This window comes from Trichoderma gamsii (assembly GCF_001481775.2).
Source record: "Trichoderma gamsii strain T6085 chromosome Unknown Scaffold_51.2, whole genome shotgun sequence".
NCBI classification, from domain to species: domain Eukaryota; kingdom Fungi; phylum Ascomycota; class Sordariomycetes; order Hypocreales; family Hypocreaceae; genus Trichoderma; species Trichoderma gamsii.
The window spans coordinates 112,544-130,350 of NW_020171388.1; the positions used below are offsets into that span (position 1 = coordinate 112,544).

General features: G+C 52.9%; 7 protein-coding genes across 7 annotated transcripts; 5 read left to right on the plus strand and 2 right to left on the minus strand.

Annotated features, from left to right (window-relative positions):
* Positions 1 to 879: 879 nt before the first annotated feature.
* Positions 880 to 2,895, plus strand: TGAM01_v209794 (hypothetical protein; the record flags this gene model as incomplete). Its single annotated transcript, XM_018808614.1, has 1 exon — positions 880 to 2,895. The coding sequence occupies one exon, from the start codon at positions 880 to 882 to the stop codon at positions 2,893 to 2,895; it is 2,016 nt and encodes a 671-aa protein (XP_018658155.1).
* Positions 2,896 to 3,710: 815 nt separating this feature from the next.
* Positions 3,711 to 6,949, minus strand: TGAM01_v209795 (peroxisomal hydratase-dehydrogenase-epimerase; the record flags this gene model as incomplete). Its single annotated transcript, XM_018808613.1, has 6 exons — positions 3,711 to 4,437; positions 4,537 to 4,697; positions 4,959 to 5,369; positions 5,431 to 6,224; positions 6,290 to 6,716; positions 6,791 to 6,949. The coding sequence occupies 6 exons, from the start codon at positions 6,947 to 6,949 to the stop codon at positions 3,711 to 3,713; spliced, it is 2,679 nt and encodes an 892-aa protein (XP_018658154.1).
* Positions 6,950 to 7,952: 1,003 nt separating this feature from the next.
* Positions 7,953 to 8,981, plus strand: TGAM01_v209796 (hypothetical protein; the record flags this gene model as incomplete). Its single annotated transcript, XM_018808612.1, has 2 exons — positions 7,953 to 8,256; positions 8,383 to 8,981. The coding sequence occupies 2 exons, from the start codon at positions 7,953 to 7,955 to the stop codon at positions 8,979 to 8,981; spliced, it is 903 nt and encodes a 300-aa protein (XP_018658153.1).
* A 476-nt stretch (positions 8,982 to 9,457) lies between these two features.
* Positions 9,458 to 11,005, minus strand: TGAM01_v209797 (hypothetical protein; the record flags this gene model as incomplete). Its single annotated transcript, XM_018808611.1, has 1 exon — positions 9,458 to 11,005. The coding sequence occupies one exon, from the start codon at positions 11,003 to 11,005 to the stop codon at positions 9,458 to 9,460; it is 1,548 nt and encodes a 515-aa protein (XP_018658152.1).
* Positions 11,006 to 11,946: 941 nt separating this feature from the next.
* Positions 11,947 to 12,451, plus strand: TGAM01_v209798 (hypothetical protein; the record flags this gene model as incomplete). Its single annotated transcript, XM_018808610.1, has 2 exons — positions 11,947 to 12,073; positions 12,180 to 12,451. 2 exons carry the CDS (start codon positions 11,947 to 11,949, stop codon positions 12,449 to 12,451), a joined length of 399 nt encoding a protein of 132 aa, XP_018658151.1.
* A 158-nt stretch (positions 12,452 to 12,609) lies between these two features.
* On the plus strand, positions 12,610 to 13,780 carry TGAM01_v209799 (hypothetical protein; the record flags this gene model as incomplete). Its single annotated transcript, XM_018808609.1, has 2 exons — positions 12,610 to 12,730; positions 12,807 to 13,780. The coding sequence occupies 2 exons, from the start codon at positions 12,610 to 12,612 to the stop codon at positions 13,778 to 13,780; spliced, it is 1,095 nt and encodes a 364-aa protein (XP_018658150.1).
* A 1,381-nt stretch (positions 13,781 to 15,161) lies between these two features.
* On the plus strand, positions 15,162 to 17,746 carry TGAM01_v209800 (Cullin 1; the record flags this gene model as incomplete). Its single annotated transcript, XM_018808608.1, has 5 exons — positions 15,162 to 15,217; positions 15,280 to 15,366; positions 15,451 to 15,527; positions 15,601 to 17,486; positions 17,558 to 17,746. The coding sequence occupies 5 exons, from the start codon at positions 15,162 to 15,164 to the stop codon at positions 17,744 to 17,746; spliced, it is 2,295 nt and encodes a 764-aa protein (XP_018658149.1).
* Positions 17,747 to 17,807: the final 61 nt, after the last annotated feature.

Below are 17,807 nucleotides of genomic sequence, written 5' to 3' on the forward strand. Positions count from 1 at the left end.
AAAGATGCTGCGCAGTATTATGTGTTTAGATACCCCCCCGGAAAGCTGGCGGCAGAAAGAGGAGCTTTGTACTTGATGGAGATACATATAAGTGGGCTTAACCCGGAACAGGAATTAGCAGTATGAGATTTGCAAAGCCATGAAATCAGTTACACGTGTCTGTCTGATATTTTTCTTCAATTCGGAAAAAGTGACTCGAGATTTGTTGGCTGATGATATGATGTGCTCGAATCGAGAAAGGCCAAACGATATTAGTGTGGAGCGGCGAGCGGTAGGTATTGTCTGCACAACGATGAGGTACAGTAGCTGCCTAAAGGATTCACTACTAGATATAGAGGGCTTTGAGTGGCGAAAGCCCATATTATGGCTGATTGAAGGTCTAATGTGCTCTGGTTTGAACAGCATTCATTTCAAGACAAAGTGTGTTGTAGAGATATCTACATGTGTTTACTCCCGCAATGTTCGCTCCATGATACGGTGTAAAGCTGCTGCTGTTCAGGGACTGGACTTATGGGTACGGTACTCGCGCTACTGCTAACAGTACCCCGTACCTTGCTCAAGGTGCTCTCCACCTGTAGGTGCTACTACGGCTTGGGCATAGCCTGTAGGCTCCAAGTAATCCACCGCCGCCGCGCTCCTCGGATCCCGCTATTGCCATCCCCATCTTAATATTCCATTGGTATACAGGCACCGTCTTTATCATTCCTCCCATCAAAATACATACATAGCACTGCAACCACCAAATCATTACCATATCTGCGCCTCCACAACAACTAGCAGAGCACACTGTCCTCTGTCCAAGACTCGGGTTCTGCAAAGGCCCCTACGTCTGATACCCAGCCCATGCCATAGGGCACCGCTGCAGCATGAGCATCCGCCATGCCCCTGCCAGCGCTGCTCTCCTCCAACGATAGGTCGACTTATTCCCTTGCATCGTCCTCAAGCAAGGCGCGCTCTGTCCCGGCCGTCGACGGTGATATCCCGCCCGAGTATATCCACGATGAGGCCCAGCTGCCCTGCATCCCGCCCGAACGGCCGGACCTGCGCGAGCTAAACTGCTGCCTCGAGGCCCTGGCGGCGGCGTTTCCCGATATCCAGATCGAGGTCTTCCGCGAGCTGCTCGGCAATTTCGATGGCGAGTCGAGGCTTGCTCTGGTGGCCGATGCGCTGCTAAAGAACCGCGCTACGTGGGTCAAGGGCAGATGGAAGGTTGCCGGCCCTGAGAGGCACAGTGGCAGTATTATCATTCAGCATGGAGACGGTGACAAGACACAGGCAGAAGCGGCCATTGTCGTCAGTCAGCTCGTGCCGAGGGCAGAGATCTTCCGGAGCGACGCTTACAAGAACGCGGTGCGGACGCTTGCGTGGCAGGAGTTTAAAGGCTTGTCAAAGTCCACCATCAACGCGGTGCTGGCCGAGTCCAACTACTCATACCTGGACGCTCGGAGGACGCTCGTGACGCTCTCGTCCAAGTCATGGCGCTTCACCCTCTCGTCGTTCATCATGAGGCGCAAGCCCGTGGCCACGGGCGAGGCAGATAACCACCCTCTTGTCCGCTGGCGCACCACCGGCCAGGGCTCGAGCATACCCACGATACGATCCACGGGCAACGCCGAGCTTGATCGGGAACTCTACGATGCGCTCGTCCGCCCGCTGAAGGAAAAGGATAGACAGGATCGAATCGATAAAGACCGGGCTGCGGCGATACGGCTGAACAATGATGATGCCGAGGAAGCAGGCGCAGTTCACGAGTGCATGTGCTGCTTCACCACCGCCCCTTTTGAAGAGTTTACGCACTGCAACAAGGACGCACACATGATTTGCTTCCGCTGCGTCCAGCTCTCACTCAAGGAGGCCGTCTTTGGCCAAGGCTGGCAGAGCAGCATTATCCCCGAGACGGGGACGCTGAGGTGCATGGCTGTCGGCCGGGATCAGTGCTCTGGCTACATCTCGTCCGAACACATGTGCAGGGCCATGCTGGAAGAGAAGAAGGGTGCCGAGATTCTGCATCAGCTAGACCAGCGGCTTGCGGAACATGCTTTGATTGCTGCGAGGCTGTCGCTGGTACACTGTCCGTTTTGCAGCTACGCAGAGATTGATGACATTTACATGCCGTCCAAGAGGGCAAGAATGCGAATCCGGATTGCTGGTATCCTCCACCTGCTATTCCTCTTCCTATGCTTCACTTGCGTTGTCCTCGTCCTTCCTCTGGCTGTGCTCTCCTTTGTCGCCGCTTTGGCATTTACCTCCTCGGGGGCGGTCTGGATGCGGATATCAGCAGAGTGGAAGCGCGCCATGGGCAGACACACTCGACGCCGACGCGGACTCCAGTTTGCCTGTCAGAACCCTGAGTGTGGCCGAGTATCCTGTCTCTCGTGCAGCAAGACCTGGACGGATATCCATGTCTGCAACGAGTCGTCTCTGGTTGCGCTACGAACACAGGTCGAGCAGGCCATGAGCATGGCCATCAAACGCGTCTGCCCTCGCTGCAACACGTCGTTTGTCAAGAACGCAGGCTGCAACAAGCTCACCTGTCCCTGTGGGTACAAGATGTGCTACGTCTGCCGCGCCGATCTCACCGAGGAAGGGTACCGGCACTTTTGCGATCACTTCAGACCCGACGGCGACCCGCGGCCGTGTCTAGAGTGTGACCGGTGCAATCTGTGGGAGTCGGAAGACGTCGACCAGGTGCTGCAGGAGGCCCGCGAAGAGGCAGAGCAAAAGTGGAAAGACACGGAGAAGAGAGACCTTTCGACACCGGAAAAGGCATTTCTAGAAACGGGCATAGCGACACGGCTGAGCAGCATTGGCAGTATCGAGGAAATCCTGTCGGCAGGGCGGATGCCCTCGCTGGGGGAGTTTTTGGATGTTGTTGTTGAGACGATCTTTGTGTGAGCAGCTGAGCACATAGAGCCAGCCAGCGGGAGCTTTCTTGAAGTTTTCCTCCGATACCCATAATCGCTACATTACTTTTCAAAGATTTGCTTCTGCGACGAGTGTTTAAAAGCTTACCAAGACGGACGATACAATCAATAATATTGCTTTCTTGCAGCGTCCCATGCAAGTCAGGCGTCTGCATAAAAGGAGGATGAAATATCACAACTCTTTGACGCTTTCTTCTTCTTCAAAAAGAGCATACTTATATGGGCACCCAGTATCCATCCAACACCCTTTTCTGGAAATACCCCTTTTAAGGCTGCTTTTCTGCTGCTTGTTGAAATTGGAAGAGCAAAAATTCCGCTCTACTTCTTTTCTCATCGCTTGACTTACAAAGGACAAATCAACTTTTTAATTTCTTTTTATCATTTTTCCTTTTACTATACGGCTTATTATTTCCGTGTTAATTTTCCCCCTTTTCTTTTTCCTTCCCTTTCTCTCCCTTTTTTCCTGAACAGCTGGATTGTTTCTTTAATTCTTGACAGCATGGATATACATGTTCCTTGTATAAGGAAACTTGAGCGCTTTTGTTTTACTGGAATCATTTGACGTATAATGGAGGGTATGGATGGCTTAAGCTTGATTAATGAACGAACGAACGAACGCAGGCACGAATGAATGGATGGATAGATTGTTTACTGTTTGGTTTTTTTTACAGAGTGAAATGAGAAAAACGTTTTTTTGAACTTGAAGCTGCATAAATATCCGTATCTTTACATATCCCATTCATGATATCCATAAGTATAACAACAGCAAATTACTGATCCAGGCCATTATGCCAACTCAGCAGCCGCTCCCGCAATACACACCTTGCCCGTCTCCTTCACCTTGCACTGGAACACAATCTTCTTACCCTCCCTCCACATCTCCGTCACAATCGTCTGTCCAGGAATCACCGGCCCCGCAAACCTCACTTTGACATTGCGGAATGCACCAAAGCGGTCATACACAGCTTTGCCCGCAACGCCAAAAGTGCACAGGCCGTGGAGGATAGGCGCCTTGAAGCCTCCCATCTTGGCAAACCCAGGATCAATATGCAAAGGGTTATAATCCCCATTCAAGCGATAAATAGCAGCCTGGTCTTCCCCCGTAGGCGACTCAACAACCTCATCAGGCGCTCTCTTAGGCGGCTCATTGACCGCCGTCGCAGCACCCCGATCCTGACCCTTCTTCTGCCCGTCAAACCCGCCCGCGCCACGAAGGAAGACCGTCATCTCATTGTAGAAGACGTCCTCGCCATTCTCGGCGTTGACGGTGGTGATGCCGGTCTTGACAATGGACGCGCTGCCCTTGTCGATGACCTCGAGGAGCTTGCCGCGCGAGAGGAGGCGGCCGGAGGTGGGTAAGGGGAACTTGCGGATCTCGAGGTACTGCTCGCCGTGAAGGAGCATCATGGGCGAGAAGTTGGGGACGATGGCGTCGTAGTCAAAGGGCATTTCGGCGCTGAAGGGGGGGATGACGCCAAAGGTAGGGAGGGTTTGGAAGTCTTCTGCGCCCTCGCTGGTTGTTGAGAAAGATGGCAAGTTAGCAAAAGAGATGCTCCGTCTTGGGATATGGATGTGTTGGTGCATGATAACGGGCACGTAGAGATGGGCTTACAAGACGTATTTCAGCTCCTTTCGATTGGCGCCAACACCAAGGTTGTACAGAATCACATCACGGTCCGTAAAGCTGTACTCGGTAGGGCTGCCCTCCTTTCCGAGAGCCTCAGCAATGGCAGTAAGATGTTCATTGCTGGCGGCAGGTTTCTCTTCTTGACGCTGGAAGCAAGGAAAAATCACAAATTAGCACGGGTCTTCTCTTTGCATGAGTCATTAAAAAAAGGTTTCATTCTTTCATTCTGTGTAACATTTCTTCTTCTTCATCTCTAGCGGCTATCCAATATGTACAAGTGGTTTTGATAGATGGTAGTAGTGGTGGTGATACAGATCTGCTTAAAGGGTGGCAGATGGAGAGACATGAATTAAAGGGAAATGAAGAAGAGTCTTGCAAAGATATCGTGCGTATCATGTTTCTCATACCTTGTTCTCCATGTTGGCCATGATCTTCTCCAGGCCGTCCTGAGCCTTCTCAGGGTGGTCTGCGCGGCCATCGTCGAAGTTAATAATCTTCTCCCAGTGCTTAACAACCTCCTCGGGAACCAGGGGAACGTTGATGGGGAAGCCGTGGCCGCCGCTTCGCTGCCATCGAGTCTTGCCGACCCAACCGCTGCCGACCTCGTACAGGCCACCGGTGGGGTTGGGGCACTTGTCGCTGCTGAGGGCGAGGACAAGAGGAGCAATGTAGTCGGGCTTGAAGGCATCGACCATCTCCTTGGGCATGATGGTGGCGGTCATGGCGGTGCCGGCGTTGGGAGCAATCGTGTTGACGTAGATGCCGTACTTGAAGCCCTCGAGAGCGAGGGCACGGGAGAAGCCCAGAATACCACATTTCTGTTTCACAACATGTTAGCTGGGCTATATGTTTTTGAAACACATCATATCAATAACTTACAGCAGCGGCATAGTTGGCCTGACCAAAGTTACCATAGATACCAGAGGTGGAAGTGGTGTTGATGACACGGCCATACTTTTGCTTGAGGAAATAGGGCCAGGCAGCCTTGGTAACCTTGTATGTGCCGCGGAGATGCACGTTCATGACGGGGTTCCACAGGTTGTCGTCCATGTTGGTAAAGGCCTTGTCACGGAGAATGCCGGCGTTGTTGACAACAATGTCAACGCGGCCAAAGGCGTCGATGGCGCCCTTGACAACGGCCTCGCCATCTTCGGCGGAAGCCTTGACACCGACGGCCTTGCCGCCGAGCTTCTTGATCTCCTCAACAGTGGTGTCGGGGTTGACGAGGTCGTTGACGACAATGGAGGCGCCGTACTTGGCAAAGGCCAGAGCATAGGCACGGCCAATACCAGCACCGGCACCGGTGATGAGGGCAACGCGGCCGGTGAAGTCGAGCTTCTCGCCCTGCTCGCTGGGGCCCATCTTCATGGATTCCTCCAGCAGGCCCAGGAAGTCGTTGGGGCCGGTGGGGTACTGCGGGTTGGAGAAGTCAATGACCTTGTTCCACTGCTTCAGGATGGCGCCGGGCGTGTAGGAGTCGTCGGCCTTGAGCAGGAGGCCGCTGGATCGCTCCCATCGGAGCTTGGCGACGTGGCCAGCACCGGCCTCGAAGATGCTGCCGTTCTCGGTGTTGTTGGAGTGCACCAGGACAGCGACGAGCGGCACAATCCACTCGGGGCGGAGGGCCTTGAGGACATCGGGGGGCATGACGGTCTCGGTCATTCGGCTGGCAGCTGTTGAGTCGCTTCAGTCAGTCTTCTTCTTCTTCTTCTCCTTCTTCATTCTTCTGCCAACATACCAATGGGAGCAATGACGTTGGCCAGGATGTTGTACTTGGCGCCCTCCTTGGCCAGCGTCTCGGTGAAGCCAACCATGGCCAGCTTGGCGGCAGAGTAGTTTGTCTGGCCAAAGCTGCCAAACAGACCCGCGGCCGACGCCGTGTTGATGACCCGGCCGTACTTTTGCTTGCGGAAGTGCGGCCAGGCGGCGCGCGTGCACTTGTAGGCGCCGGTGACGTGCACCTTGATGATCAGGTCCCAGTCCTCGTCCTTGAGGTTCTTGAAGGCAATGTCGCGCAGGATGCCGGCGTTGTTGATGAGGATGTCGATGCGGCCAAAGGCCTGGATGGCGGTCTCGATGATGCGCTCGCCGTTCTCGACGCTGTCGTAGTTGGCCACGGCCTTGCCGCCAGCCTTTTTGATCTCGTCGACGACGACATCAGCGGCCTAGAAATAACACTGTGAGCAGAAGAGGTCAAGAGTGCGCTGTTGCACCCAGCTATGGATATGGATTCACCGACCTTTGTAGAGTTTCCCTCGCCCTTGAATGAGCCGCCCAGGTCGTTGACCACGACGCTGGCGCCCCGTGAGCCGAAAAAGGTGGCATAGGCCTTGCCCAGACCGCCGCCAGCGCCGGTGATGACCACCACCTGGCCGTCGTATCTCAGCTGCTCAGACATGGTGTTGTGGAATGAAGCTTGTCTACAAGCGACGCTGATGCAACAAGATTATGCTGTTAAGAGAGAGGTGGAATGAAACAGCAAAAGAGGTATGGAGGGGGTATCTAGAAGAGAGTAGAAGAAGGGGAAATAGCACAAGGAAGAAAAGAAAAGCGTCGATGTGATGTCAAAGCTGTCGGCAGGATTTCTCTTTTAAGTCCACATCAGAAACACGAAAAGAGGCGGACGGCCCGGGTCAAGCAGCACCGCAGCCGCAGGAAAAGGTCAAGCTGTCGATGCCTCGGCTGAGCTGCGTGGAGCGGGTACCGTGGAACTTGCAGCAACCGCCATTTTGGACCGAGACCGAGGGGATTTTCGGGGAGCGAGCGCTAGGCTGGATGCGGGACATGGGGAAGAGTAGAGAGACTGGAGGCGGCGTCTTCACATGCTTTTGAAATCCGGGGTATCCCCAGGTATTGAGTTGGTTGGTGCATCGATACTTTTTGGGCTTGTAAGTGAGGATTGGGTCCTTCACGTGTCCATGTCAGCCGTCTGTCTGTTAGCAGTTGGATCGCATCTTTGGCTTGTGCCGTATTGGATACGCTACCGCTGCTTGCCGGCCAGTGATGTAATAGCCTGGCATCCAGTGCTGGATTACTATCCATCGTATATTACCCAATTGCCCTATAAAATGCATCGCCGTCTCACACAAGCCTCGCATGCCCCAGGCCATCTATATATACTACTATTACTACTATTAGTAGTACTTACAGGTCATGCCTCTCCACAATCTATAAGCGTGTGCACTAGGCCTAGAAGCCAAGCTGCATACCCATCATCGGCTCCGGGGACCGGCAGCTGCTCCGAAGCGGATATTAGAGCTGCCGCAACGGCGTAGTATTACCCGCTCCTCTCATAACGGCAGCGGCACCACGTAGAAATCATCCTTCATTTATATAGATGAAAGTAAATCAGATAACAAAACCATTTGAATACAACTCATACGTTGAAAAGCATCACAATCATGCCCCCTCCATTCACCGACGACAAATCCCCAATATGCATCCCCTTCATCCTAAACCGCCTCAAGCTGCACCGCCAACAAGCCTCATCTCAACAACCGCCGCCGCCCCTCATCATCGGCCTCAACGGCATCCAAGGCGTCGGCAAATCCACCCTCGTCGTGCCCCTCGCCGCAGCCCTCGAGCAGGAGGGCATTCCCACGCTGGTCTGCAGCATTGACGACTTCTACCTGACACATGAGGACCAGGTGGCCCTGGCGAGGGCGAATCCTGATAATGCGCTGTGGCAGGTTCGTGGGGAGCCAGGTATGTCACTTACACGCACTGCCCACATACTATCACATATTCCATTGCCTTTATTTCAGCTCATCAAGACTTTTCACGTCACTGTAAATACCGTTCAATTCACTCAAACTTACTTCACCAACTCAGGCACCCACGACATCCCCCTTCTCATATCCGTCTTCTCCTCCCTCCTCCGCCACGAAGCAACTCTTCTCCCCCAATACGACAAGGCCCTCTTCTCCGGCCAAGGCGACCGTCTCCCCCCTTCATCATGGAAACCCATCAACAGCAACAGCAACTCTCCTCCTCTCCAAGTCATCATCCTCGAAGGCTGGTGCGTCGGTTTCCGCCCCATCGCCCCCTCGGCCATCACAGCAAAACACGCTTCTCCAAGCAGAACTCTCCACCAGCATCGTCTAGAGCATCTGCTAGCCATCAACGAGAAGCTCAAGGAATACGACCAGGTGACTGACATGTTTGGCGCGTTTCTGCACATTGACTCTGAGAACATCGAGTACGTGTACGACTGGCGCCAGGAGCAGGAGGAGCATCTCCGCCTCGCGAGGGGCGACTCCAACGCCGGCATGACCAAGGAGCAGGTCGTCAAGTTTGTGGATGCGTATTATCCGGCTTATGAACTTTACTCGGAGGGGTTGCGTAATGGGCTTTTGCCTGGCAGGCCCGGAGCCCAGCTGAGGATGATCGTTGGCCGCGATAGAAGGGTGAAGCAGGTAGTTGAGATCTAGGCTCTGACGGAGAATCACGACACGATCACGATGAGCATGCTGGAACTGAGGAAGGGTAAAACAGAGAGAAAAAGGACGAGAGAAGTCTTGTTCTTCTCTATTCTCTCCATAGTGTCTTCAATTAGAGACTGGTAGAAGTTTAGATAACGCAAGATGACCAAATCCCTAGTAAAAATTTCCATGATATCCCACAGCAATCTTTATTTCCTCGAATCGACCGTTCGATACCCTCAACGCCCTATTTGCCTCGCTACCATTCCCCTAAGCTCAGAGGTGCACCCCAGACCACGGCCGGCGCTTGGCCTATTCATCAAGTCGGGCCTAACAAGGAGCCATGACGGGTAAAGAAACAAAGAAAAAAAAGAAGAGTAAAAGTAGGATAAAACCTCATTCGAGTACGCCCAACTCCTGCTTCAAAGTGCCGGTGACAAATAATGCACAAAAATAAATGAAAATTCATCAACCACAGCCAAATTTCACTTGCCGACCTGCTGGTTACCTTCCCTAGCGTTGACCACGCGGAGGCCGTCTTGCTTCATTTTTGACAATTTCTGGTCGATTGTCTCTGTTTGCAGTCGTACATCTTCTTCCCGAGAGGCTGCCTCTTGTTCGAATTCCTGTATCATCCGCCGCTTGTTCCGTCTGGCTACTCTCAGCTTGTGCATAATCTCGCCAAACCGGTCGGCAAACCAGTCACCAGCTTCTTCCCAGTCATCGGCGTTCATGTTCTTAAACATCGAGTGTTGTTCTTCCTCAGTTTGGTGTTGATATTGCTCCAGCTTCGCGTTGAGAGTATCAGCACCACCGCCTGTGCCAACATGTGGCGTTACCTTGGAGGGGTCAAAGTCAAATGCTTCATTTTGTAATTCAGCGTAGTTCATGTTGCTCAAAGCCATGTCATCATAATCAAGGCTCTCTCTTCTCCGCTTCTTATCTTTTGGCACTGACGGCCTAAAAGGTGGCATCGTTGTTGTAAAGGCGTTCTCAAGAACAGCTCGCTGGGGCGATAAGAGATGTCTCTTCATCCGCGAAGTTTCTCGTCCATCCTCACGGCCGCCTATGGTAGACGTGCCATCATCTTGGTCTCCATTCTCGTCTTCATCAATCACCTCTATCCTTCTGCCTCCCACTTCAACCTCTGCCAGGCCTTGGAATCTGGAAACAGGGCGAGTATCCTCCTCTCTACCCCTCGTAAATCGCCCCCTGCTGTCATAGGCAGGGGATGCGCTCCTCTTTTGCCCATCGTCATAGTCAATTTGTTTTGTTCTTGGCACATGCCGAAGCCTAACTTCGCGCATTGCCAGATTGGGTTGTTTTTCCGGCGATGATTCTGGTCGAGTATAGTTTGTTCGATAGTTGGGGGCGGGTCTGCTATATCCATTGGCGGCGCCTCTATTAAAGCCGTCGTTCATGTAGGAGGGGTTGAGATGCTTGGAGCCCGAGACCGGCACCACCTTCATTCGCAGATCCTCGCCAATCTGAAAAGCGAGACCGCCGCTGGAAGGAAATTTCTTGTCGAAATTATAGCGAGGAGGAGCTCTGATAGTGGGAGCAGCAGATGTAGTGGCAGGAACAGCGATAGTGTTCCTCTTTGATTCCGGTTCGGCCTCTGATTGTTCGTACATCGGCGTCGTTAGGCCTGAATTCATGAAGCTGTCGCCCAATTGGGAGCCGGTAAAGATATCGATATGGCGGCTGGATGGAGATTGCGAATGAGACTGCTGCACCGATTCGGGCGGAGGCTGGCTATATCTCCGCTGGTGTATGGCAGGCTGGCGAGCAATTCCATTCGGCACAGGCACTCGAGCGCTGTCCGCCAGCTCCCTTCGCTCAGCAACGGACGCGAGACCCGGAGCAGAGCTCTGATAGCGCACTGGCTCGCGATTCTGCTGCGCTGCGGCAGTTGTGGTCACGTCGATGTTTGTGATGGTGTTGACGTCGTTGTCGGATTTGGGTCGAGCAAACATCTGCAGCCGACTTGATCGCTCCTTCAACGACGCCGGCATGGCTGCTGCTTTTTTCATTGTGTAGGCGAGAGCGCCAACAGCAAACAGAAGTGGGTGGGTGCAGCTTTTTTGGCCGGCTCAGTGAATTGGAACCACTCGAGGTGCTTCGAATGACGGGGTGTTTCCGTAAGAGCTGTGAAGAAAAGAAAAGAACTGTGTTGCTCAAAGAAGCGCGATGAGGAAGAATTGAATGGATGGCCAGCCTGTGTCTGGGAGGGAAGAATCGAGCGGTGACAGCGCCAAATGCAAGCACTAAAAAAAGTAGAAGATAAACAGAAAGAAGCGATAAGCAGGCACGCCCCGATTAAGAAGAGAAGAAACTGAGGGAAGAAGTAGATAAAGAGGGGAAGAAGAAGAAGAAGAAGAAGAAGAAGAAGAAGACAAGAGTATGATGGTGCGGCAGCGCGAACAATGCACGCAAAGCGACGCTGGTGCTTGATGGACATCCCCCAATCTGAGCTGTCCAGACGAGGCTGTACTGAACTGGGCTGCAGCTTGGCGCCTAAGAGCCCGCGTCCAGCTGTCACCGTCGCCGTAACAGCGAGCTTAGCGCCTGGAGTTTGCGCGCCTGGGCAGGGAAGAGAAAAACAGGCGCGCGCCATCAGGTGACGTGTTAAATGGGCCGCGGCAGCAGCTCAGCAGTACTAGTACTAAGGTAAGGTAAGGTAGTACTACCTACTAGCAGTACGTACCGCCGGTACTTGAGGCGGCTGGTGACTGTGCCGTCATAGTTGGGATTATGGAGCAACAAAATTGAAGGTGGAGGATCTAGTCGAGCTCGCTAGGTGCTGTTAGTGCTTCGCGCAGTGCCAAGAGGGCTTCTGAAAACCCAGCCATCTCTACTGCATGCAGCTGTCGTAAAACACTTCCATCGTACTGGTACTGCCCCATGCAAGTCTTGACAGGTATCTCCCTCGTATTGCTGTCCACGGTGGTGAGCCGTAGCACCAAGTTCATGCATGTTCGAGCGTCTCCACCCGGATCCGGCGCTGGCTGAACATCTTGCCATTGTTTTCCAGCGTCATGGGTCGCCCAGAGGCTCTCGGGACCCGGAACAGCTTGTGATCGCCCCGATTAGTGCCTGCGGTGAGTTGAGGGCTAGCTCCGGTTGGCCCTAGCATCAGCGCCTCTCCAGCAGTATTTTCTCTTCCGTTTCTATAGTTCCGGAGAATATGGAGCTCTGCCGGCCCAGCTGCGCCGAGAATCTCGACATCCCGGTTTTCAGAGTCTGCTGCTAGCCGTAGTCCTGCTAGCACCGCTGCGGATGCTCTTCGCGCTTTACGGCTCCCCTGGTTCGCAGCTCTCTCCACCGGACAGGCTTGGCAGGCGTGCCTCGTGCATGCCCTGCCAGATTCTGCCTTAAAGCGTGTGACCATCGGCTCAGCGTCTCTCCAGCCTGTCGCCGCACCTCGTGCTTCCACTCTCGTCAAGCCTCACACCTTTCCATCCAACATGCTACTCTAGCCTCACGTCTCCCTATACAAGGCGGCGCCTCCCTAGCACGCCAATTGCTGTTTTACTGATCCCTTTTCCTCCAGCGCGAGCCCATCAAGCGTGTGCGCCGCCTTTCACTTACAATAGGACTTCACACGGCATCTTTATTACCAGCGCTGGAAACAACTATGACGTCTTCGACGCCCCAGACGGAGGCTGGGCCGTCGTCCTCGTCCAGATCTCCCCCTTCCACGAGCACCTCTACCGACTTTACAAATCCTCGCTTGCGTACTGCGCGGACAATACCCCGTAAGGCTCAGTTTGCGACTTCACCGGCGACTCCGGGCTACCACAAGCGAATACTGACACCTTTCTCTCTTCATAGCCTGGGTTGTCACCAACGATGAGGGACGACCGATCACCGACGAACAACGGCGATTGCTGAACCCTCCTCGGCCCTCTGCCGCGCCCCAGCGCAATTCCAACCCTCAGCCACCCCAACGACGAGTCTCAAAGGACGGCTTCGTCTCTTGGGATGATCCTAAGCTGGGCCCTCCTCAGAATGAGCGCGGCCGCATACCACACCTGTTCAAATATGGGCGGGCAGACGCGCGAGGCAGGAAATGGGACCACCTTCGAACCGCCGAACCGGTCATTGTTTCGTCCCATCCTTCGACGTTTCAACAACCGTCCGTCACGTGGGCAGAATTCATACGTTCGTCGGCCTGGGGACGCCCGCGCAACGAACATAGTGAAGTCATCGACATCGAGGCTCTCAACCGGCTGCAGCCCAACTTCAACAAGGAAATGGAGTTGCCTTTGAACACAGCCGATCATAAGCACGACCGGCGGCGCAAATCTGCATTTTCCAAACGCATGTGGCGCCAAATACTGAATAGCTCCCTCTCCCCCTTGGTCTTCCGATTGGTCGTCATCATCATGTCCACGGTAGCCTTGGCCATTGCCATCAGGACCGAGCAGGACACCAGGGTCCGAGGCGATGGCGCTGAGCGCACGCAGTCCGTCTTTGCAATTGTGGTGGACTGCGTATCTATTCCCTTCAACGGATACATGATATGGGACGAGTATACGGGGAAGCCGCTTGGTCTGCGCTCTGCCTTTTCCAAGATGTCTCTCATACTACTCGACCTGTTCTTCATCATCTTCAAGTCAGCCTGCACAGCTCTAGCGTTTGAGCACGTCATCTACCACGAATTTGGGGACGAGGATATAATGGGGCTATCTGAGGGTCTTGCATCCGTCATGCTTCTCGGCCTTGTCGCGTGGACTGTGAATTTGACTGTCAATATATTCCGAGTGGTTGACCGGCTGGGGGGCCGCGAGGAGGAAATGCGATGAGAGCGCCAGAGTGCCAGAAAGTGTCAGAACACCATGCATTTGAAAAGCATCAACAGCGCACACATCTGTACAAACATTATATATCGGGATTGGGTTGCTGTTCTTAATGGGTGGGTCTTATTGTCGGCGTTTTCAGAGTCTTTGGAAAGCCAGGCCCTGTATGGCGTTACAAAAGCGGTGGGATTAACATGCATTACCGTTACGAACTGAGCGAGGTTTGATGAATTAGATGGTTGGCTCTGCTCAATAGACGAGCGAGATGGCCTTTGTATATACCATCCAACTAATATTGTACATGAGATAAAGATTGCACTATTGTTAATTTTGCCTTGTAAAGTTCGTTTTTCGAGCAGTTACTATAGATGCTATCATATCTAACTACCTGCCTAGATAAATAGAGATACTAGATCTAGTACCTTTGATTGTGTTCAAGAACTGCGGCTATATTTAGCAAATTTTGTTAACATCCAGCGGCGACAATCATATCCAAGCCAGAGTTTGTTATAAACTTCATGTGGCTTAATTCTACCGTACCACCGCCGCGCAGTCAACTGCGGGTCATCACAGACGCCGCCACAGACAGTGGACTCGAAACTTCCTGTTTTCGTTTGAACCCTAAAAAGAATATCTATTCTTCTTCACCTCTGCGTGGGCTCATCTCAATCTCCCCCACCTACTACTATTATCGTTGCCCTTTGTCCAAGGCAGCAGCCGGCAGCTCCAGCAAAGCGGTCACTTCTTCAGTACTTTACTTTACTGCACCAACAGGCACAAAGGCGGCCCAGAAAAAGGCGGCTGGACAAGGCAGAAACCGGCGCTTAACCGCTTACGGCCCGCCTAGAGCCTTGCACCTTGCACTTTGCTCCAGCACCAGCACAGCAGCCTTAGCAGAGTCAACTTTGGCTTTACTGCCTGATTGATCCCTCATCATTACGTCTTTTGGCCAAGCTCCTCGCAGCCTCCCTGGACTTCTCTCCTCCTCCTTCTCTCAACCCATTTCGGTCGTTGCAGCGAGTCCAGTCGAGGGAGCAGCAAACTCTCGTCCATTTATTCCTCGCGTCGAGCCCAGCCGCGTGTGAATCTGCCCGTTTCTGATCCGCACAGCGACCCACTGCCTCTCCGGCTGATGAGGCGTGAGCATCACCGCTGAGTTTCGTCGCCCAAACAGGCTTCCCGAGAGCCCGCTGCCTGTCTCCAACGCATCACGGCGCTGCGATCGACGCAAGGCCCTACTTCTATCTCCATTTCTAGCACTCCCCTCATTTCGTCGATCGTCCCGAGCTGAAGAGGCGGCCCGTCTGCTACATACATTGCCAACCAATCCACCCACGCGAGCCGCAGAGCGTCACTCTTCACCCCGCCTTACGCTCTACGCTTCACGATGGTGACCAGAATGGGGATGCCTCCGGTTCCCAACCGTGAGGACATCAATGCGACGTGAGTCGGAGCCGATGATCGGGCAATACGGACCGCTGGCAAGATACTGACCGCCGCCGCAGATGGAAGTACCTCGAGGATGGCATCACCCGAATCATGACCGATCTCGAGCAGGGCATGGACATGCAAATGTACATGGGAGTGTATACGTACGTGGCCTCGTGAACCTTGTTCCTCTTTCTCGCCTTGTGTTCTCGCTCAGACTCAGAACTCGACTGCTCACACTGTCACAGCGCCGTCCATAACTTCTGCACTTCACAAAAAGCCGTTGGCCTCAGCGGCCCCAGCATGACCACTAGTCATCGTGGCGGTTCGTCTGCATTCAACCCCCTTTGAGGTCAAACTCTCGCTAACATGCTTGCCTCCTTCTTCTCGATGAATAGCCCATCTGCTAGGTGAAGATCTCTACAACCATCTAATTCAGTATTTACAGAAACACCTGGCGGCCCTCGTTCAGTCGTCCAAATCGCATACAGACGAAGCCCTGCTGGCCTACTACATAAGAGAGTGGAACCGATATACCGTCGCTGCGAAATATATTCACCACTTGTTCCAGTATCTTAATAGGCACTGGGTCAAACGCGAGATTGACGAAGGCAAGAAGAACATATACGATGTGTACACCCTGCATCTTGTTCAATGGCGAAAGGTGCTCTTTGAGCAGGTATCCGAAAAGGTCATGGATGCCGTTCTCAAACTGGTGGAGAAGCAGAGAAGTGGTGAGACAATTGAATACGGCCAGATAAAACAGGTCGTCGATTCATTTGTCTCTCTCGGACTGGACGAGGCCGATCCTTCCAAGTCCACGCTCGACGTCTACCGCTTCCATTTCGAACGCCCCTTTTTGGCTGCTACCAAGGAATTCTACCAAGCCGAATCCAAGCAGTTCGTTGCTGAGAACAGCGTCGTCGAGTATATGAAGAAAGCAGAAATGCGATTGGCCGAAGAAGAGGAGCGTGTCAACATGTATTTGCACGGGGACATAGCCATCCCCTTGAAGAAATGCTGTAACCAGGCACTCATCGCTGATCACTCGGCACTCCTCCGGGAAGAATTTCAGGTGCTCCTGGACAATGATCGGGAAGAAGATATGGCGAGGATGTATAGTTTGCTATCTCGCATTCCCGATGGGTTGGATCCACTACGCACCAGATTTGAGACTCATGTCCGAAAGGCAGGCCTGGCCGCTGTTCAAAAAGTGCAGTCGTCTGAAGGGGACAAGTTGGAACCTAAGGTCTACGTCGATGCCCTCCTCGAGATTCACACTCAGTACCAAGGCTTGGTCAAGCGAGCCTTCAACGATGAACCTGAGTTTACACGGTCTCTAGATAATGCCTGCCGTGAATTCGTCAACCGCAACGAGGTGTGCAAGTCCGGCTCCAACAAATCGCCCGAATTGCTGGCCAAGTACACAGATGTTCTCTTGCGCAAGAGCACCACAAGCATCGAAGAGGCCGATCTGGAGCGCACGCTGTCTCAGATTATGACCGTCTTCAAGTACATTGAGGATAAGGATGTCTTCCAAAAATTCTATTCCCGTATGCTGGCCAGGAGACTGGTGCACAGCAACTCTTCTTCCGATGATGCCGAGACAAGCATGATTTCCAAGTTGAAAGAGGCTTGTGGCTTTGAATACACCAACAAGCTTCAGCGTATGTTCCAAGATATGCAAATTTCCAAGGATCTGAACAAGGAGTTCAAAGAGCATCTAGAGAGCTACGACAATCCAAAGGCTGTAGACTCAACCTTTTCCATCTTGGGAACCGGCTTCTGGCCATTGACGCCCCCGAGCACTCACTTTACTCCGCCCGCGGAAATTAACGGGGAAATTGAGAAATTCGTTCGATTCTACAAGCACAAGCATGATGGCCGCAAGCTAACCTGGCTGTGGCATCTTTGCAAGGGTGAAGTCAAAGCCGGCTACTGCAAGAACAGCAAGACGCCCTATACTTTCCAGGTCTCAATCTATCAAATGTCGATCCTCCTCTTGTTCAACGAAAAGGATACAAATACATATGAAGAGATTATTGCCATTACCGCGCTGAGCTCGGAGGTGCTCGATCAGGCACTAGCTGTTATTCTCAAGGCCAAGGTGCTACTGATGGAGGGCGGCGATAAGCCTGGGCCTGGCAAGGCATTCCGTCTCAACTATGATTTCAAGAGCAAAAAGATACGAGTAAATCTCAACCTTGGTGGTGTCAAGGAGGCGAAGCAGGAAGAGGTCGAGACGAACAAGACTATCGAAGAAGACCGCAAATTAGTCTTGCAGGTAAGCCAGCTTATTCCCTTCCCCCATTCATATATCGTGAAAATACCAAAATGCTAATCCCTATTCAACAGTCTGCGATTGTCCGTATCATGAAGGCTCGAAAGAAGATGAAGCACACGCAATTAGTGAGCGAGACCATCAACCAGATCCGTTCCCGCTTCGTCCCCAAGGTTGGTGATATCAAGAAGTGCATAGAAATTCTCCTGGACAAGGAGTATCTGGAGCGTCTGGACGACGATGAATTGGGCTACTTAGCATAAATTATTCGTTTTTTATCCTGTCTCCGGTAGAATCTTTACGGAGCTTTTTGTTAACAGGGCA